At 44.9% G+C, this 18,897-nt stretch overlaps 1 protein-coding gene across 1 annotated transcript in view; it reads left to right on the top strand.

Annotated features, from left to right (window-relative positions):
* The first annotated feature begins 6,296 nt into the window (after positions 1 to 6,296).
* The window catches only part of RNF212B (ring finger protein 212B), a 39,758-nt gene continuing 27,157 nt past the window's right edge, over positions 6,297 to 18,897 (top strand). The window contains exons 1-3 of the mRNA XM_056134367.1: positions 6,297 to 6,396; positions 10,567 to 10,619; positions 16,319 to 16,393. Of these exons, the coding sequence (XP_055990342.1) occupies positions 6,297 to 6,396; positions 10,567 to 10,619; positions 16,319 to 16,393 (228 nt within the window). The remainder of the gene's footprint in view (positions 6,397 to 10,566; positions 10,620 to 16,318; positions 16,394 to 18,897) is intronic.

Raw genomic sequence — 18,897 nt, 5'->3', positions numbered from 1 at the left:
TCGATTCCTCCGCCCCTCTTGGAGAGCCTGGCAAGCTACTGAGAGTATCTCACCCACACTGTAAAGCCTGGCAAGCTACCCATGACGTATTCGATATGCCAAAAAAAACCCCAGTAACAACAAGTCTCACTGTGGAGGCATTACTGGGCCTGCTCGAGCAAATCGATGAACAATGGGAGGACAGTGACAGTGACAATCACAATCATTTACAACCTTATTATGGTAGGATCTCATGCACATGTTCTAACACCATACTTCCACCAGAGTGTCCACTTTCCTCCACCATTGTCTCAGGATTCTTCCCCTCTTTCCAAAGCCCTATATACCCTGGTTTTGCAGTTTTCACAATTATGTCATTAAATGTGATAATATTATTAGGGAAAATAAACTGGTAAAAGGAGATGTGATCTCTGAGCACGGAGCAGAAAATAATTACTCCAAAATCAAGGTTTTTGTTTGTTTGGGGGCCATACCTAGGGATGCTCAGGGAATACTCCTGACTCTGCACTCAAGAATTACTTCTAGTAGTGCTTGGGGAAACATATGGGATGCCGGGGGTTGAACTTGGCCAGCTAGATGCAAAGCAAACATCCTACTCTTTGCACTATCACTCTGGCTATAAAATGAAGACCTTGGTTCAAATTCCCAACACAGCCAGGAGTGATTCTTTACTCTCGGTACAGTGCCAGGAGTTAGCCCTGAGCACAGCTGGGTGTGGCCCCCACACCAAACCAAATTGTAGAGATGGAGACCAGAGTCAAGTCACTGGATTCCAGAGGATAAGAATGAGGTCAGGGCCAGAGAGATAGTGCAGGGGTTCGAGCACTTGCATTTCATACAGCTGACCCTGCTTTGATCTTCAGCTCTACATAAGGCTCTTGAGCACAGCCAGCAGTGACCCTTAAGCACAAAGCTAGGGGTTGGCCCTTAGTGTTGCTGGGTGTGGCACAAAGATAAAAACACAAAAGAATGGGAGGTGGGAGGAAAGGAGTGAGTTAGGGCCAGAACAAGGGATTCTTCAGAGAACCTCATTTTTCCTCTGTTCTGGTCACCATCCATTATACCTGACACAATAAAAGAGGATATCAGGGCTGGAGCAGTAGCACAGCAGGTAGGGCATTTGCCTTGCGCGAAGCCGACCCGGGTCTGATTCCCAGCATCCCAAGCACCACTAGGAGTAATTCCTGAGTGCAGAGCCAGGAGTAACTCCTGAGCATCGCTGGGTGTGACCCAAAAAGAAAAAAAAAAAAAGAAGAAGAGGTTATCAAATTCACATTTTCTATTTGAAAATTCTTTATGCTTATAAGATAAAATACTGCTGCAAAGAGGTTAACATTCTTGTCTTACACATAGAAGAACCCGGTTCATCACTGGAAAAACATTTATCACTAGAAAAACATCTATCCCTTATCACTGCTGAGTCTGACCCAAGCCCATTCCCCTCAAAATGCTGCTGTGGCCATTCTGATTGTAGCCAATCACAATTATGTCTGTAGTCAATAAAAATGACGTGTGATACCAGTGTGATATTACTTTCCTAGAGGTAGGTTGTATTTTTTGTCTAGCTTTTCAAGGAGAACTTTCCTTTTTTTTCCTTTCTGGGTCACACCCGGCTATGCACAGGGGTTACTCCTGGCTTTGCACACAGAAATTACTCTTGGCAGTGCTCAGGGGACCATTTGGGATGCTGGGAATCGAACCCGGGTCAGCTGCGTGCTAAGACAAATGCCCTACCCGCTGTGCTCCAGCCCCAAACTTTCCTATTTTTTAAAAAAAATTTTATTAGTGAAACACCATGAGGTACAGTTGTAGACTTACAGATTTTTGTGCTTGGGTTTCAATTATACAATGACCAAGTGCCCATCCCTCTACCATTACCCATTTTCCACCACCACTGATCCCAGTATCCCTCCTACCCCCCATCCTCACCATCCCACCCTGCCTCTGTGGCAGGGCATTCTCTTTTGTTCTCTCTCTCTCCATTTGGGTGTTGTGATTTGCAAAAGAGGCATTGAGTGGCAATCATGTTTGGTCTATAGTCTACTTTCAGCATGCTTCTCCCATCCTGGGAGGATCCCCCCAACACCCTTTATTTGATGCTCCCTTCTCTAACTGAGCTGCCGTTCCCTCTAGCATGTGTGGCTGGCCTCCAAGCCATGGAGTGAACCTCCTGGTACTTATCTCTGCTATTCTTGGGTGTTAGTCTCCTATTTTGTTACTTTATGTTCCCCAGATGAATGCAATCTTTCTATGTCCATCCCTCTCTTTCTGACTCATTTCGCTTAGCATGATACTTTCCATGTAGTACCACTTGTATGTAAATTTCATGACTTCATCTTTTCTAACAGCTACATAGTACTCCATTGTGTAAATGTACAAAGTTTCTTTAACCAGTCATCTATTCTTGGGCACTCAGGTTTTTTCTAGATTCTGGCTATTGTAAACAGTGCTGCAATGAACAAACAAGTGCAGATGTCACTTTAACTATACTTTTTTGCCTCTCTGGGATATATTCCCAAGAGTGGTATTGCTGGGTCAAATGGAAGCTCAATTTCTAATTTTTTGAGAATCATCCATACTGTTTTCCAAAAGGGCTGAACCATTCAGCGTTCCCACCAGCAGTGAAGGAGGGTCCCTTTCTCACCACATCCGCGCCAGCACCGGTTGCTTTTGTTCTTTTGGATGTGGGCTAGTCTCTGTGGTGTGAGATGATATCTCATTGTTGTTTTGATCTGCATCTCCCTGATGATTAATGATGTAGAGCATTTTCTCATGTGCCTTTTGCCATTCGGATTTCTTCTTTGAGAAAGTTTCTGTTCATTTCATCGCCCCATTTTTTGATGGGGTTGGATGTTTTCTTCTTGTGGAGTTCAACCAGTACTTTGTATATCCTTGATATCAACTTCTTGTCGATGTGTATTGGGAGAATATCCTTTCCCATTCTGTAGACTGTCTTTGTATTTTGGTCACTGTTTCTTAGTTTAAGATAGTCCCATTTGTCTATCTCTGTTTTCACTTGCTTGGCCAGTGGTGTGACATCTTTGAAGATACCATTAGCTTCAATGTCATGGAGTGTTTTGCCAACTTTGTCTTCAGTGTACCTTATGGATTCCAGTCTGATGTTGAGGTAACTTTCCTATTTTTAAAAATATGTTGGGTCAAGCAGCTATTGGGGAGCTTCAGGGTTGATCACCAGCACCAGATAGTTTTCTGAGTACTTGATCATACTCTCCCCAGAACACTCCCAGTACTGTAGGGTCCTCAAACAAACAAAAGTTAAAGAACAATTGGTTCACTATATCAAACGTGTTCTAGTTTTGATTATTCTGGGTCAGTTTTATTCCATACATGGTATGTTCTTTTGATGCTGGTGGCTCTGTAAAGTACGAAGGTAGACTAGAGAAAGAGTGCTTCCACCTGTCTGTTCGATCCACGTCAGGGAGTTGCCTGACTGGCCTATTTCATGTCAGTTCCAACCTCAGCACAGACATTGTGAGTTCACTACCCTCCCCTCATAGAAAAGAATTTCAGGGTGAGGCAAAAAAGCAAGATCGTTTTATTGAAACTTACTTAGAAAGATGAGGGAAAAGAGAAAGGGAGGAATGTTTGTTCAAGAGAAAACACAGGCTTCTTTGGAGTAGAAATAGGTAGCGCCAAAGAAACATTAAGACAAGTAAGCAAGGGGCTGGAGCGATAGCACAGAGGGTAGGATGTTTGCCTTGCACGCGGCCAATCCAGGTTCGATTCCCAGCATCCCATATTGTCCCCCGAGCACTGCCAAGAGTGATTCCTGATTGCATGAGCCAGGAGTAACCCCTGTGACATCGCTGGGTGGGACCTAAAATAAGAAAAGCAAAAAAAAAAAAAAAAAAAAAAAAAAGACAGGTAAGCATGATTGTGTTCAACAGAGAACAAACAGGGGCTTGAAGAGCAAGTGCCAAGTGACTTTTTGAAGGAGTCACTGTCACTGTCCTCCCATTGTTCATCGATTTGCTCGAGCAAGTGTGACAATTGTTACTGTGTTTGGCATATCAAATACATCATGGGTAACTTGCCAGGTTTTGCCATGAGGCGAGATACTCTCGGTAGCTTGCTGGGCTCTCCGAGAAGGGTGGAGGAATCGAACTTGGGTCGGCCATGTTGGCTGCTTGGAAGGCAAACGCCCTACCCACTGTGCTATTGCTCCAGCCCCTTTTGAAGGAGCTTTAATATAATTCTTCCAAATGGATTTTCAAGTTCTGGAGTTTTGCATACATAAAAATTAACCTAGGTGTTGTTTCAGGAAAACCTTGCGCATTGATATTCTCCTCATAATCTTGTGGATTCTTCTGTATCTTCTTTTCTGAGGGGTCCACCCTGCTCTAGTGGTGCTCCATCAGAGTGGTGCCTCAGTTTCCTCTTCTTTAAAGAGCTCAGGATTTGTATTTCAAAGGGACATTTTTTCATGCCTTTGGGCTAGGCTCATTTAAAAGGTTTTTTTTTTGTTGTTGTTTTTTTTTTTTTTTTTTGCTTTTTGGGTCACACCTGGCGATGCACAGGGGTCACTCCTGGTTTTGCACTCAGGAATTACTCCTGGTGATGCTCAGGGGACCATATGGGATGCTGGGAATCGAACCTGGGTCGGCAGGGTGGAAGGCAAATACCCTACCCGCTGTGCTATCGCTCTAGCCCCGATTCATCTTAAATTTTATTATTCCCCAAAAGTACATTACCAGAGACTGGAGAGATAGTACAGGGGGTAGGATGTTTGATCTCTGGCAACCCATATGGTCCTGCATACTGCCAGAAGGGATCCTTGAGTGCAGTCCTGAGCATCATTGGGTGTGGCCCAAAAGAAAAAATGTTTCCCCAGACAGTTGTTAATTGTCATGTAATATTAGGTCATTGTCACCGGGTTAGTGACTCCAGCCTGGGCACACAAGTACACTACAAGCATAGTACTGAGCTCCGTGCACCACCGCTCATCTACTGCGGGTCACGCCCATATTTCCAGAGGACCACACCCTCTCCCACAAGCCACGCCCCGAGCCTGATGGCCACGCCCCTATCCCCGGGTGCCTCTCTCCTACCCTGTTTGCCACCCCTAACCAAGAGGCCACCTGACACCCCGTGGACATGCTCCTATCCCCACAGACCACGCCTCATGGGCCATGTCCCTGACCCTGCTGGCCATGCCCATCTCACAGGACACCCTCCTACTCCGTGAGCCACGCCCCATGTCCCAGTAGGCCACGCCCGATCTTTGCAGACTGTGCCCTATGCGCCCCATGACTCTGCTGGCTTATCCCATGAACCACTCCTCTACCCCATGAGCCACGCCCTATCCCACAGACCACGCCCCACCTAAGGCCACGCCCCATCCTGCAGGCCACGCCCCCATCCCGCAGGCCGCGCCTTGCCTCCTGCCCCTCTGTGGTGTCGTGAGCTCTGTTTTCCCGCCATTTCAAGCTTCATGCGACCCAACGATTTGGGTAAGATTAGGGACTCTGGGACGCGCGTGGCCGAGGCAGCAGGAAAGGCAGGTGGGAGAATTGCAGGAAAAATCTGAAACTTCCCATCCGCCTGGAAGACCAGCGGGTCTGGGCCTCAGAAACCCGCTTTCCTGTCGTACACACGAACCCGGTGGGTGACAAGCCCTGGCGCGGCCCCTCAGCAGCGCCACGTGCGTGGGGGTGCCCGGAACCCAGAGGCCCGCGGAAGTTTCTTTGTCTCATGATGAAAAAACCCAGAAACCTGAACTTCGGGCCGATTTATAAGCCTTTGCATTAAAGCGCACGTACTGAAAGATTTTGTGGTGAATGTTCTTGAGACGGGCGTGGTGAGGCGTGGACAAGCCCGCCCTTTCTGCAAGCCACCGGGAGGCCTTTCTGTGGCTTTTCCGCGTGTCGCGGGGTGTAGAACGCCAGCCCGTACTTTGTTCTCTCGTGGAGACCCTTCCCAGGCCTGAAAGCCGCTTTTGTTGTTGTTGCTTCTTTTGGGGGGGGGGGGGGGCCGCACCCGACGGTTCTCAGGAGTCACTCCTGACGGTCTTAAGGGCACCGTATAGATGCGGGGATCGAACCCAAACGCCCGACCTCTGTACTATCACTCCAGCACCCGAAAAACGGCGTCTTGACGTTTTTTAAAAACCAAAATATTTTGGTTTTGGGGCTACACCTGACCGCCCTCGGGGATCACTCCTGGCAGTGCTCACCGTACCTACCATATGCGGTGCTGGGGATGGGAACAGTTGGATGCATGCAAGCCTTATCCCCTGTACTGTCTGGCGCTAATTCTTTCTTCTCATCTGCTCCAGAATGGATTGGTTTCACTGCAACCAGTGTTTCCGAAAAGAAGGGGACCATTTCTTTGTCACCAACTGTGGCCATATTTTCTGTAAAAAATGTGTGACTCTGGGTAAGTGACTTTTTTAGGGGGAAAAATATTTTAAAAATAGCCGTCTAGTCTAAAGGTAGTAAGAATAGACTATTGCTTATGGAAATTAGAGGAATCCGCTAATAGAGAATGACTGAGGGGCTGGAAAGAAAGCTCCCCTGGCTAAAAGCATGCTTTGCATGCAGGAGACATGAGTTTGAGTCCCAAAACCACATGATCCAGGTAACACTACTGAGAGTGACTCCTGAGCACTGGCAATGTGGACCAAAACAAAGATAGAATGGTTTAGAAACTATATATTCACTAGTTGAGCATCAAAAGATACTTGTTAGTGTTTTTGAAATTTGTAGTAGGGAAAGACAGATCATTAGAAAGATTAGAAAGAAGACAAAATAAGGGTAATGTTGCTGCTGGAGAGATAATACAGCGGGTAGGGCACTTACCTTGCATGCAGCAGAGCCAGGTTCATTCCCCAGCACCCCTTATGGTTCCCTGAACCCTGCCAGCCCCCAAACGAAAAGTAAATAAGAGTAATGGAGAGGATAGAGAGTCCCATAAGAACAAGAGCCATTTTTGTTGTTGGGTTTGGGTTTGTTGTTTTTTTTTTTCTTGTAAGATCAGGACTGTCTTCTGCCTCTGTGCTCAGGCATTCTCCAGATGGGGCTCAGGGAACTAAATAGGATGCCAAGATCAAATCCTGGTCGCCACATGCAAGGCTAGTGCTTTGCCTGCTGTACTGTCTATCCAGAACCAAGAGTCATTTCTAACAGGAGTTGTCTAGTTTGTGAAATTGATTAGAAATGAAGATGATTAATTCTTTGCGGTTTAAAAATTAGTTTCATAATACTAGTTCTTGCATAATACCACAATCCAGTGATATTATTAGATTTTGTCGGTGTCCTGGCCAGTCGACCCTGGCACTCTGGAGTACGATCCCCCTGGCTGCCGGACTTACTACCCCATGGGAGAGGAAGTGGGAAGGGGAGAAGCTTCTGCCCTGGCCCTCTGCGCACCGCGGACTCCCACTGCCACCGAGAAAGAACCACACGAAGGGGTTAATGCTGGTGGTCAAGCAGCAATCCATTTATTAGCTCTCACACGGGGGTTTTTACATCAGGGGGCAATCCACGTGTATCACATTTACCTTGTCAGGCTCAATACAGATGTGAGTTAATGGTTTACATCTCCCACTTTCAGGGCCAGGTGTGTTAGCTCAAACAGATGGTAACTATTACACCCCTCATCCTCAACTAGAGTGCCTATGTGTGTGGAATGCTGAAGCAAGTCCCTGGGCCCCTGTAAACAGAGCCAGCTCTTTCAGGGGCAGGGGATTTAGTCAAAGTCTCAAGCTGGCTACTGAGACCCCAACATCTCCCCTTTGGCTCCTTGGGTTACTACTGAGGACCTCTTCTCGTGGGAGAGCAATGTAATCAAACCTTGAAAACCCAGCTTTTAAAACAGAAAGGGGGAATTAGTCCCCACCAGCAGTTACTCTCGCATGCCTTTTCATTGGCACTGGCAGCAGCAGGAGGCACGACCAGAAATCCTGGTCCAGTGGAAAGATCCCTCCACAGGGCAATGGAGAGGCCCAGACCCACTCATTACCTATGGTCGAGGTTTTGGGTACGTGTTCCATATTTCAGAACCCCAATCTATTTGGGTGCCTGCAAGGGCCCTCAAATATGTAGATCCTGACAATACCCAAGGGTGTGATGACGCCCTTGAGGAGGATATCCCTTCTGTTTAATTTCCAGATGGCAGTCCCCTTCTGGATCATGACACTCCTTGCAGTCTCTGTGGATGCCACTGGACACCGGCCGTACAACCTCATCTGGGAACTCTGTCAAGTGGGGAACGACAGATTGGTGGTCTCAATCACAGAACAACATCCGGTTGGGACCTCGTTCCCGATGATAAAATTTTATCTAGAGCATGAGTGGGATATGTCACTATGGACATCAAGGTCCAGGATTTAAAGTGAGGATCCAAAGGAATTGTTTTTATGTGTGCCTAGGAACAAGAAACTATGGGAAATGTGGAGATGTATCAGAGTACTTTTGTAAGAGCTGGGACTAGACTTATTATTGTTGCAGCAAGGGAGGTTGTATGCCACGTTAGGGGAGGAGTGTTGCTTTTGTGCTTACCACACTTGTGTCTGCCTTGGCTGGGTCATTCATTTCACTATTTGCTACTTGTAACATTTGGGCCATGTATTGTAATCTGCCTTGTTCAGATGATGGGAACCCAATTTGGGGCCGTGGTGATGCTCAGCCATGCAGTAGATAAACCGGCAGACCCTCGATGCGGCCTGGCTACATGTGGCCATGGAAGGAGAGTGAGAAAGTGTAATATAGCCTCCACGCGGGGAGAGATGCTGGGTCGGAGAGCCAGAGACAGGTAAGACCTCAGAGGAGGCAACCTAAGACAGGCCTGACCCTTAAAGCCCCAGCATGAGGCTGCCAGGTGGCCCTCGGCAGCTGGTTCTTACATAAAACAAAAAGGAGGAGACGTTGGGGTCTCAGTAGCCAGCCTGAGACTTTGACTAAATCCCCTGTCCCTGAATGAATAGAACTGGCTCTGTTTACAGGGGCCCAGGGACTTGCTTCAGCACTCCACATACATAGGCACTCTGGTTGAGGATGAGGGATGTAATAGTTACCATCTGCTTGAGCTAATACACCTGGCCCTGAAAGTGGGAGATGTAAACCATTAACTCACATCTGTATTGAGCCTGACAAGGTAAATGTGATACATGTGGATTGCCCCCCTGAAATGGATGTATAAAAACCCCCGTGTGAGAGCTAATAAACGGGTTGCTGATTGACCACCAGCTTTACCCCCTCCGCGTGGTTCTTTCTCGATAGTGGTGGGAGTCCACGGTGCGTGGAGGGCCAGGGCAGAGGCTTCTCCCCTTCCCACTCCCTCTCCCATAGGGAGTAAGTCCGGCGATCAGGGGGATCATACTCCAGAGTGCCAGGGTCGACTGGCCAGGACCCTGACAAGATTCATTTAACAAATGAGAAACTGATTTTGGCAAGATTAGTGATTTGGGAGCTGGAGCAATAGTACAGTGAGTAGAGCATTTACCTTTCCTCGGGGACAACCCATGTTCTATCCCTGGCACCTTATTATTGTCCCCCTAGCCCACCAAGAGAGATCCCTTAGCTTAGAACAAGGAGTAAGCCTTGAGCACCACCCTGTGTAGCCCAGAAAATGAAACAAAAACGAATGATTTGGAGCCAGAAAGATAGGACAGGAGTAAGGTGCTAGCCTTGAATGAATGATCCCTGAGCACAGAGCCAGAACTAAAAGCCCTAAGTACAGCTGAGTATTGCCCAAACACTAATCCTCCCTACAAAATAAAGATAAAAATTTTGATATTATTTTTCTCTTCCCAGTACTCTAACAAATGTATTGTTACTCCAATTGGGTAGTTAATAGAATTGTTCATTACTCATAGAAGAATATTGAGAATTTAAGAAAGAGAGGCAGAAGTTGGGTATGGGGCTGAGAAGATAGCTCAAAGGACTGGAACACATCCTTTCCATACTAGAAATAATTCCTGAGAGATATTTATTGGGTGTGGGCCCCCATCCCAGTATTTTTGTGTGTTTTTTATTTGTTTTTGGGTTACGCTTGGCCATACTAGGAGTTATTCCTGACTCTACACTCATGAATCACTCCTGGCAGTGCTTGGGGTGCCATATAGGATGCTGGGGATTGAACATGGGTCAGCCGTATGCAAGGCAAACATTCTACTGCTGTACTATGTCTCTAGCCTTGGGCCAGATTTTTTTTTCTGTTTTTGGTTATGGGTCACACCCAGCAATGCTCAGGGGTTACTCCTGGATCTGTACTCAGTAATTACTCTGCATTATTGGGGGCGGGGCATATGGGATGCCGGGGATCAAACCCTGTTTGGCTACCCTACCCACTGTACAATCACTCTGACCCCCAGATTTTTAAAAAAATAGATAAAAAAATGGGTAGAGGTACAGTGTAGAAAACCTTAGTTCTCCACATAGTTTGTTTAGAAGAGAAAGCACAAGTTGATATCCTTTATAACAAGTGATGATCTAATTCAGTAAGAAACCTCCTGTCTTGCTAGTCTACTTGACCATTACCATGTACTTAAGGAAAATCTTAACCTGGTTTTCATAAAAACCTCACATTTTTTCTCCCTCTCCTTAGAAAAATGTACAGTTTGTGGAACTGCCTGCAAGCATCTGGCTCTTTCTAATAATGTAAGTTTTTCTTCCTCTACCAAAGACTATCTTACCCTACTCCCACTCCTGATTTGCAGGAAATAATACAAAGAATGCTGTTGACCGAATGGGAGAATATATCAAAATACATTAGATAAGGGGTTAATATCCAATGTATATAGAACACTCAAAAAGTTCAACAATAAAAATAATCTCATCAAAAAATGGGGACAGCAAACAAATACACATTTCTCTGAAGAAGACATGGCTAGGTAAGCGTATGAAAAAGCATTTGTTGTCACTTACTATCAGGGAATTACAAATCAAGATAACAATGAGATATCTCGTCCAGTGAGCATGATATATATCAAAAAGACTGGAAACAGCTGATGTTGGCAGGGATGCAGTGTAAAAGAAATCTTCACTATTGGTACATGTTGTCTAGTTCAGCATCTTTGGAAAAGAGTATAGAGACACCTCGATAAAGTATGAATAGAGTTTCCCATGTGACCCACTGACTTTATTTCTTGGCATCTGCTACCCAAAACACAAAAACAGTAACTCAGAAAGATATATTTATAGGGCTGGAGCAATAGCACAGCGGGTAGGGAGTTTGCCTTGCACGCAGCCAACCCGGGTTCGAATCCCAGCATCCCATGTGGTCCCCCGAGCACCTCCAGGAGCAATTCCTGAGTGCAGAGCCAGGAGTAACCTCTGAGCATCGGCGAGTGGGACCCAAAAAGCAAATATATATATATATATATATGTGTGTGTATATATATATATACACACATATATACATATATGTATGTATAGCCTGGAGCGATAGCACAGTAGGTAGGGCGTTTGCCTTGCATGCAGCCAACCGACCCAAGTTCGATTTCTCTGCCCCTCTTGGAGAGCCCGGCAAGCTACCGAGAGTATCTCGCCCGCACAGCAAAACCTGGCAAGCTACCCGTGGTGTATTTGATATGCCAAACACAGTAACAATGTTACAGTGTTACGGGGCCCACTCGAGCAAATCGATGAACAATGGGAGGACAGGGACAGTGACAGATATATATCTATATATATAGATATATCTATATCCATATATAGATATATCTCTATCTATATATAGATATATCTATATCTAGCACAGCGGGTAGGGCGTTCGCCTTACAAGCGGCCAACATGGCCGACCCGAGTTCGATTCCTCCGCCCCTCTCGGAGAGCCCGGCAAGCTACCGAGAGTATTCGATATGCCAGACACAGTAACAACCAAGTCTCCAATGGAGACGTTACTGGGCCCGCTCGAGCAAATATAGACAGTGACAGATATATATCTATATAGATATATCTATATCTAGATATATCTATATCTATATAGACAGTGACAGATATATATCTATATATTTATATGTTATAGATATACATACACACACTCCTATGTTCATTTCAGTACTTAGTTACAGTAGCTAGGATATGGAGACAATCAAAATGTCTAAAAGCAGAGAAATGAAGAAGTTGTACATGTAAATAATGAAATACTGTTTGGCCATAAGAATAGATGAAATCAGGGCTGGAGCAATAGTACAGTAGGTAGGGAGTTTGCCTTGCACGCGGCCAACCCGGGTTCGAATCCCAGCATCCCATATGGTCCCCCGAGCACCGCTAGGAGTAATTCCTGAGCAAACCTCTGAACATCTCTGGGTGTGACCCAAAATACAAAAAAAAGAAATCCTGGAATTTGCTACAATACGGAGAAAACTGGAGGTATCGTGTTAATTGAATCAGACGGAGAAGGACAAATGACATGATCTCATTCATCTGTGTTTTATAGGAAAATAAAACAAGAGGGCCAGAGTGATAGTACTGCAGATAGCACATTTATTTGCCTTGCACATGACCAACCTGGTTTCAATCCCCAGCACCTCATATGGTCCCCCAAGCCCTTCCAGGAGTGATCCCTGAGCACAGTCAGGAGTAAGCCCTGAGCACTGCAGGGTGTGACCATAAAAAGGGGGGCATTCAGAGTGATAGTACAGTGATTAAGGTGCTTGCTGTGCATGTGGCCAATCCTGGTTCTATCCCCAGCATCCCATATGATGTCCCCCAAGTACCACCAGGAGTGACTCCTGAGTGCAAAACTAGGAATAACCCCGGAGTGTTGCCAGTGTGGTCCAAAAATAAAAAACAAAACAAAACCAAAAAGAAAGAAAAACAAGAATAGACAGTATCAAACTCTTCACTTTGAATTATAAAACTTAGATTACTGAGCAGTAGAGGTATGGCTAGGGGTCAAGGACAAAGAGGTAGACTAGAGTTTACTTGGGGACAATGGTAGGGCATCTTAAGACACTTTAGTGGGGCTGGTGTGATAGCACAGTGGGTCGGGCATTTGCCTTGCATGCGGCTGACCCGGGTTCGATTCCCAGCATCCCATATGGTCCCCTGAGCACCGCCAGGAGTAATTCCTGAGTGCAGAGCCAGGAGTAACCCTGTGCATCACCAGGTATGACCAGAAAAAAAAAAAAAAGGACACTTTGATGGTGATGGTGATGACAGTGCACAGTATCTTTGTACACGAATATCATAAACATTAACAGTATTGTAGCCATGTTACCTAAACTATAATTAGTAAAAGCCAGTCAGGTACATACAAGGCAAGTACCAAACTCATTGTACTATCTCTCCAGCATATGGAGCATAAGCATATGGACAGTTAAGTACAGGAGTTAAGGTGTTTGCCTTGCATACAGCCCAAGCAACTCCAGAAGTGCACCCTTGGTGTTTTTTCAAGCACCTCTTGGTGTTGCCCCCAACAAACAAACAGCATAGTTGGGGCCAGAGAGATAGGAGGTAAGGCACTTGCTTACCTTTCATGCAGCAGAATCAGATTTGTTACCTGGTACCATGTATGGTTCCCTGAGATGAGCCAGGAGTGATCCCTGAGCAAGATTTAAGAGTGAAAAAATAAAAGTAGTGACTAAGCATTGAAATATATATATAGATATTTGGGGGTATTTGGGCACTGGGCTACGTTGTTCTGGTAGAAGTTGCTCCTGGCAATGAATAGAGAATCATGTGGTTTCAGGAAGGGATCTAACAAGAGTGGACTATATGCAAGGCAATCTTTATTATTATTATTATTGTTGTTAATTTGTATTTTGAAAAACTGATTTACAATGTTGTTCATTATACAGTTGTTTCAAACATTTAGTGTTACAACATCCCCAGTGTGACCTTCCCTCCACCAATATCCCCAACCTGTTCCCTTTGGCACATAACAGATTTTCTTCATATTGCTTATTCCAACAAAACTTTAAGAACTGGCAAATAGAATGATGAGAAAATCAGTAATGTACAATTATTGATTACTATATGATTTTTACTTATGTAAATAATAAAATTAAAACCATTTAATACAATATGAAAAATAAGGAAAGCTTCTTAAGCTCCTTAACCCTTATACTATGTGGCCAAACACTGAACATTGTTTGTCTTGCTTTTTTTGTTGTTGTTGGGGCATGGGGTTTGGGACCACATCCTATGGTATTCAGAACACCTGACCCAGTGCTCAAGTTATTTATTTATTGATTTATTTTTGGTGTTTGGGACCACACCTGGCAATGCTCAGGAATTCCTGACTGCACTCAGGAATCACTCATTCAGTGTGCTGGGGACTATATGGGATGCCGCGGATTGAACTGGGTTAGCCACATGCAAAGCAAGCACCTTACCTGCTGTATAATCTCTCCGGCTGCTTAAGGTTATTTCTAAAGGTGCTTAGTGGACCGTATGCAGTGCCCAGGGTTGAGCCAGGGTCAGCCACCTGCATGGCAAGTGCTTTCACCCTGTACTATCTCTCTGGTTCCTGCACTGAAAATTTTTAGGAAAAAAAAGACAATTTTTAGATGATAGTTGTAAAGTGAGGGTAAACAACAGATAGAAAAGTTATTCATGGTTGCTGTTACTGTAATACTTCCTTAGGAGAATTAGGAAATATGTAATCTATATTCTCCAGAACTGGTTTTCAACCTTTTTAACCACCTTCAGAATGACACTGATTCGCCACCTGGCGGTTGGCCTAGCATCTAGCTGCTACCACTTTTTTTTTTTCCGTTTTAAAATATTTATGTATTTGTTTGTTTGTTTTGGTTTTGGGGCTACACCCAGTGATGCTCAGGGGTTACTCCTGGCTCTGCACTCAGGAATCACTCCTGGCAGTGCTCAGGGAACCATATGGGATGCTGGGGATCGAACCCAGGTCAGCCACTTGCAATCTCTTCTACCTGCTGTGCTATCTCTCTGGTCCCACTTACATAAAATTTTTAAAAAGTTTTGGGCTACACCGAGTGGTGCACAGAAGCTGCTCCTCTTTTGGCACTTGAAAATCACTGCTGCTGATGTTTGGGGGGCCATGAGATAGCAAGGATCAGACGTGGACCTGCATGCAAAACATACACTCAGCCCTTTGAGCTTTGACTCCAGCCCAAGAGGAGCCTTTTGTTTTGTTTGGGGGCAACTCCCGGTAGTGCACAGGGTTTAGTCCTGTCTCTGTGCTCAGGGATCACTTCTGGAGGTGCTCGGGGGACCTACATGGTGTCAGGGATCAAATATATGTCTGCCACATGCAAGGCAAGGGCCCTACCTGCCGAATCAAGCCTTTTAAACTCTGAAAGTAGGAGTCTGGGAAGAAAAATTGTTATTGTTTGAATTTCGGGCTATATCTGGTGATACTTAGGATTTACTCCAGGCTCTGTGCTCAGGGATCAATCAAGACATGCTCAGGGGGACCTTAATGTGGTGCCAGGGATCAAACCCGGTTCAGTTGCATGCATGGCAAGCACCTTAACCCTTGTACTATCTCCAGCCTCACAAAATCTTGTTTTAAATTTTATTTATGATTTATTATCAGTAAGTGTTTGATTTGTATGCCTATTTTGATACCTGGACTATGTAAAAATTTCTTGGTCAGAAGGAGTCATAAGTGGAAAAAATTTAGTTAAAAACAGCACTCTCACTATGTAGCTGTTAGAAAAGATGAAGTCATGAAATTTACATACAAGTGGTACAACATGGAAAGTATCATGCTAAGCGAAATGAGTCAGAAAGAGAGGGATAGACATAGAAAGATTGCATTCATCTGGGGGATATAAAGTAACAAAATATGAGATTAATACCCAAGAATAGCTGAGATCAGCACCAGGAGGATTACTCCATAGCTTAGAGGCCAGCCGGGTATCCTAGAGGAAAGGGCAGTTCAGATAGAGAAGGGAGCACCAAATAAAGGGTGTTTGGAGGATCCTCCCAGGAGGGGAGATGCATGTCGAAAGTAGACTATGGACTGAACATGTTTGCCACTCAATGCCTCTTTTGCAGACCACAACACCCAAAAGGAGAGAGAGAACACAGGGGATTGCCCTGCCACAGAGGCAGGGGGGATGGGGGGATGGGGATGGGGGGGATATTATCCATGGTGGTGGAAAATGGGCACTGGTGGAGGGATGGGTATCTGATCATTGTATAATCGAAACCCAAGCACAAAAAATTGTAAATCTACAACTGTACCTCATGGTGTTTCACTAATAAAAAAAAAAAAAAAGCACTCTCTGAGTGTGTGGTGATACCCTCCTTACCAGTGGCACTATACCAGGTACTTCAGAAAGGGTGTATGCCTCCTTTGCCATATTTGCCTTCATTTAATTTTAGTCTGCTCTGTATATGCTCAGTGTTTATCTTAACTGTCTTCATAGATGAACTCTCAGGAGAAGATGTACTTCAAAAACCCTGTGGAGAAAGCCAGGCAGTATTTCAGTCATATTGCTCAGGTATGAGAAGAGAAATGAAAGTGAAGAAAATCTGATTCTCCCAGAAAATTTAATTGCTTCTCTCGCTCTCTCTTTTTCTCTCTTTCTTTTCTTTTGGGAGGCAACACCTGCCAGTGTTCAGGGTTTACTCTAAGCTCTGTGCTCAGGGATCACTCCTTGCAGTGCTCAGAGGACCAGATAGGGATCTAGGGTGCTAAGGTCTGAACCCAGGTCAGCCTAGGCAAGCACTATACCTGATTTCTATCACTCTATCCCTATAATTGCTTCTTTTTCATTTCCCCCCTCTGTTTTTGGGGTCACATCTGGTGATATGTAGAGTTACTCCTTACTCAATTATTCCTGACTATACACTGTACACTCATGTTACTGGCGCCCCGCTCGAGCAAATTGATGAGTAACAGGATGTCAAGTGATCAAGTACACTCAGGAATTACTCCTGATGGTGCTTAAAGATCATATGGGATGCTGGGAATCAAACCCAGGTCAGGTGCATGCCATGCCTTGCCCACTGTACTATTACTCCAGACCTGCTCCTTGGGGGTGTTGAGGTTTAGATAAAATGGTGCCAGGGTTTGAACTAGAGTTCTGCATGCAAATCATGTACCCCAGTTCACAGAACTGTTTCCTCAATTCCCATCCTCTTTTTAAATAACCTTTACTGTTATTTATTTGGGCTGGAGCAATAGCACAGTGATAAGGCATTTGCCTTGCAAGCAGCCGCCCTGGCCGAGCTGGGTTCGATTCCTTTGCCCCTCTCGGAGAGCCTGGCAAGCTACTGAGAGTATCTCGCCCGCACGGCAAAGCCTGGCAAGCTACCCGTGACGTATTTGATATGCCAAACACAGTAACAAGAAGTCTCACGATGGAGACGTTACTGTGCCTGCTCGAGCAAATTGATGAGTTATTTATTTAGTCTTTTATTTAGTGTTCACAGTTGTTGCCTGAACTGTGGACTATGTTTTTCTTTTATTATGCATCATGTATTGACATACACTTGACTTAGGAGCCATAGGAATGTAGCAGGAGGTGGTGAGAAGGCAGAACTACAATTTTTGGGTTTGTTTTGTTTTGTTTTATTTTGGGGTCACACTGGCAATGCTCGGGGGTTACTCCTGGCTCTGCACTCAAAAATTACTCCTGGTGATGCTCAGGAAACATATGGGATGGTGGGTGTGTGTTTTCAAAAGGCCAGCGGCACTTATCTCTCTTGCCGCCTGTGTTCGGTGGTCTCGGGTCGCTTCTCCCAGCCCAGGGAGGTCGATGGTGAGGTAGGCGAAGGAAGGACCAGGCTGGTCGGTATCAATTGTAGTTTATTCCAATCTTCACTCCCCTTCTGCTTCTCTCTCTGGAGCCTGAGCCCCTCTCACTTCTGACTCTGCTCCCTGGAGCCCGAGCCCCTTCCAATCTTACAGTCTTAATTTATATAGTAATCACGTAGGGTGGTGACACAAAGGTGGGTTGAAGATTAACAAATCAACAAAAAGGGGTAAAACCACTCCTCCAGGAGATTAACTCAAGGACAAAATCTCATCTAAGGAGATTACTTCAGATTACTAGGAGATCCGCTCAAGGGTGGGATCCCAAGAGTGTGTGTTCTTTCCTCAGCTAGTAATCCACTTAAATAGTTGTAGTAAATCTACTTCTAATATTTCTAACAATGTCATTCTGTATGAGCACAGTAAGAGATATAAACTTAAGGTTTGGTTCTTCCTGAGGACATCTCACTATATATATATATAGGAATATATATATATATATATATATATAGGAATATATATATCACGATCACGATCATCCTGTTGTTCGTCGATTTCCTCAAGCAGGCACCAGTAACATCTCCTTTGTCCTAGCCCTGAGATTTTAAAAGAGCCATTTCAATGCTCTTTCAGGATTAGGAGAATAAGACCCATCGTTGTTACTGGTATATATATTATATATATATGCCGCACTGCAGTCCTCAGACCAGGTTAGTCTTCCTAACACCAGCAGGGTCCTAGTCTCATTGTTACTTTTGGATCATGACAGCATTTGTCCATGATCATGCCCTCAACTTATAGTTTAGCATCGTGGCACTTCGGCCTGGCCCATTTCGATGCCAGGGTAGCTCACAGTTTGCCCTAGGTCCATTCAGTCCCTCGTCAGGACCCTGCTTTTGAGGTGCTAGTAACTAAGGGCAATTGAATCAAGAAAGCAGATACCCAGGAGTAAATATTATTTGGAATCAACTCCCAAGTTATTTGTAATATTATGCTTTGGCATAATATTAACTGTCTTCCTGTGTCCATATAGAAAGGACATTGCTTTAAGGTAAACTATGCAAAAGACATAATTTACAATATAATTTCAGTGTCCTTAGAAGGATCTGATCGTACAAGTTAACAGAATCTAATTAGGGGGAAAAGGTGATTAACTGGTTGGGGAGGAGAGCACAGAGAAGAGTCTATAGATAAACAGAGGAATGGGAGTGATTCGGGAGCACTGTGATGGGTGTAACCCGATAAACC

The sequence above is a fragment of the Sorex fumeus genome, unplaced genomic scaffold (genome assembly GCF_029834395.1).
Source record: "Sorex fumeus unplaced genomic scaffold, SorFum_2.1 ptg000098l, whole genome shotgun sequence".
Classification (NCBI taxonomy): Eukaryota; Metazoa; Chordata; class Mammalia; order Eulipotyphla; family Soricidae; genus Sorex; species Sorex fumeus.
Note: the sequence above shows the minus strand (reverse complement) of the source record. Positions and strands in the feature narration are given on the sequence as shown.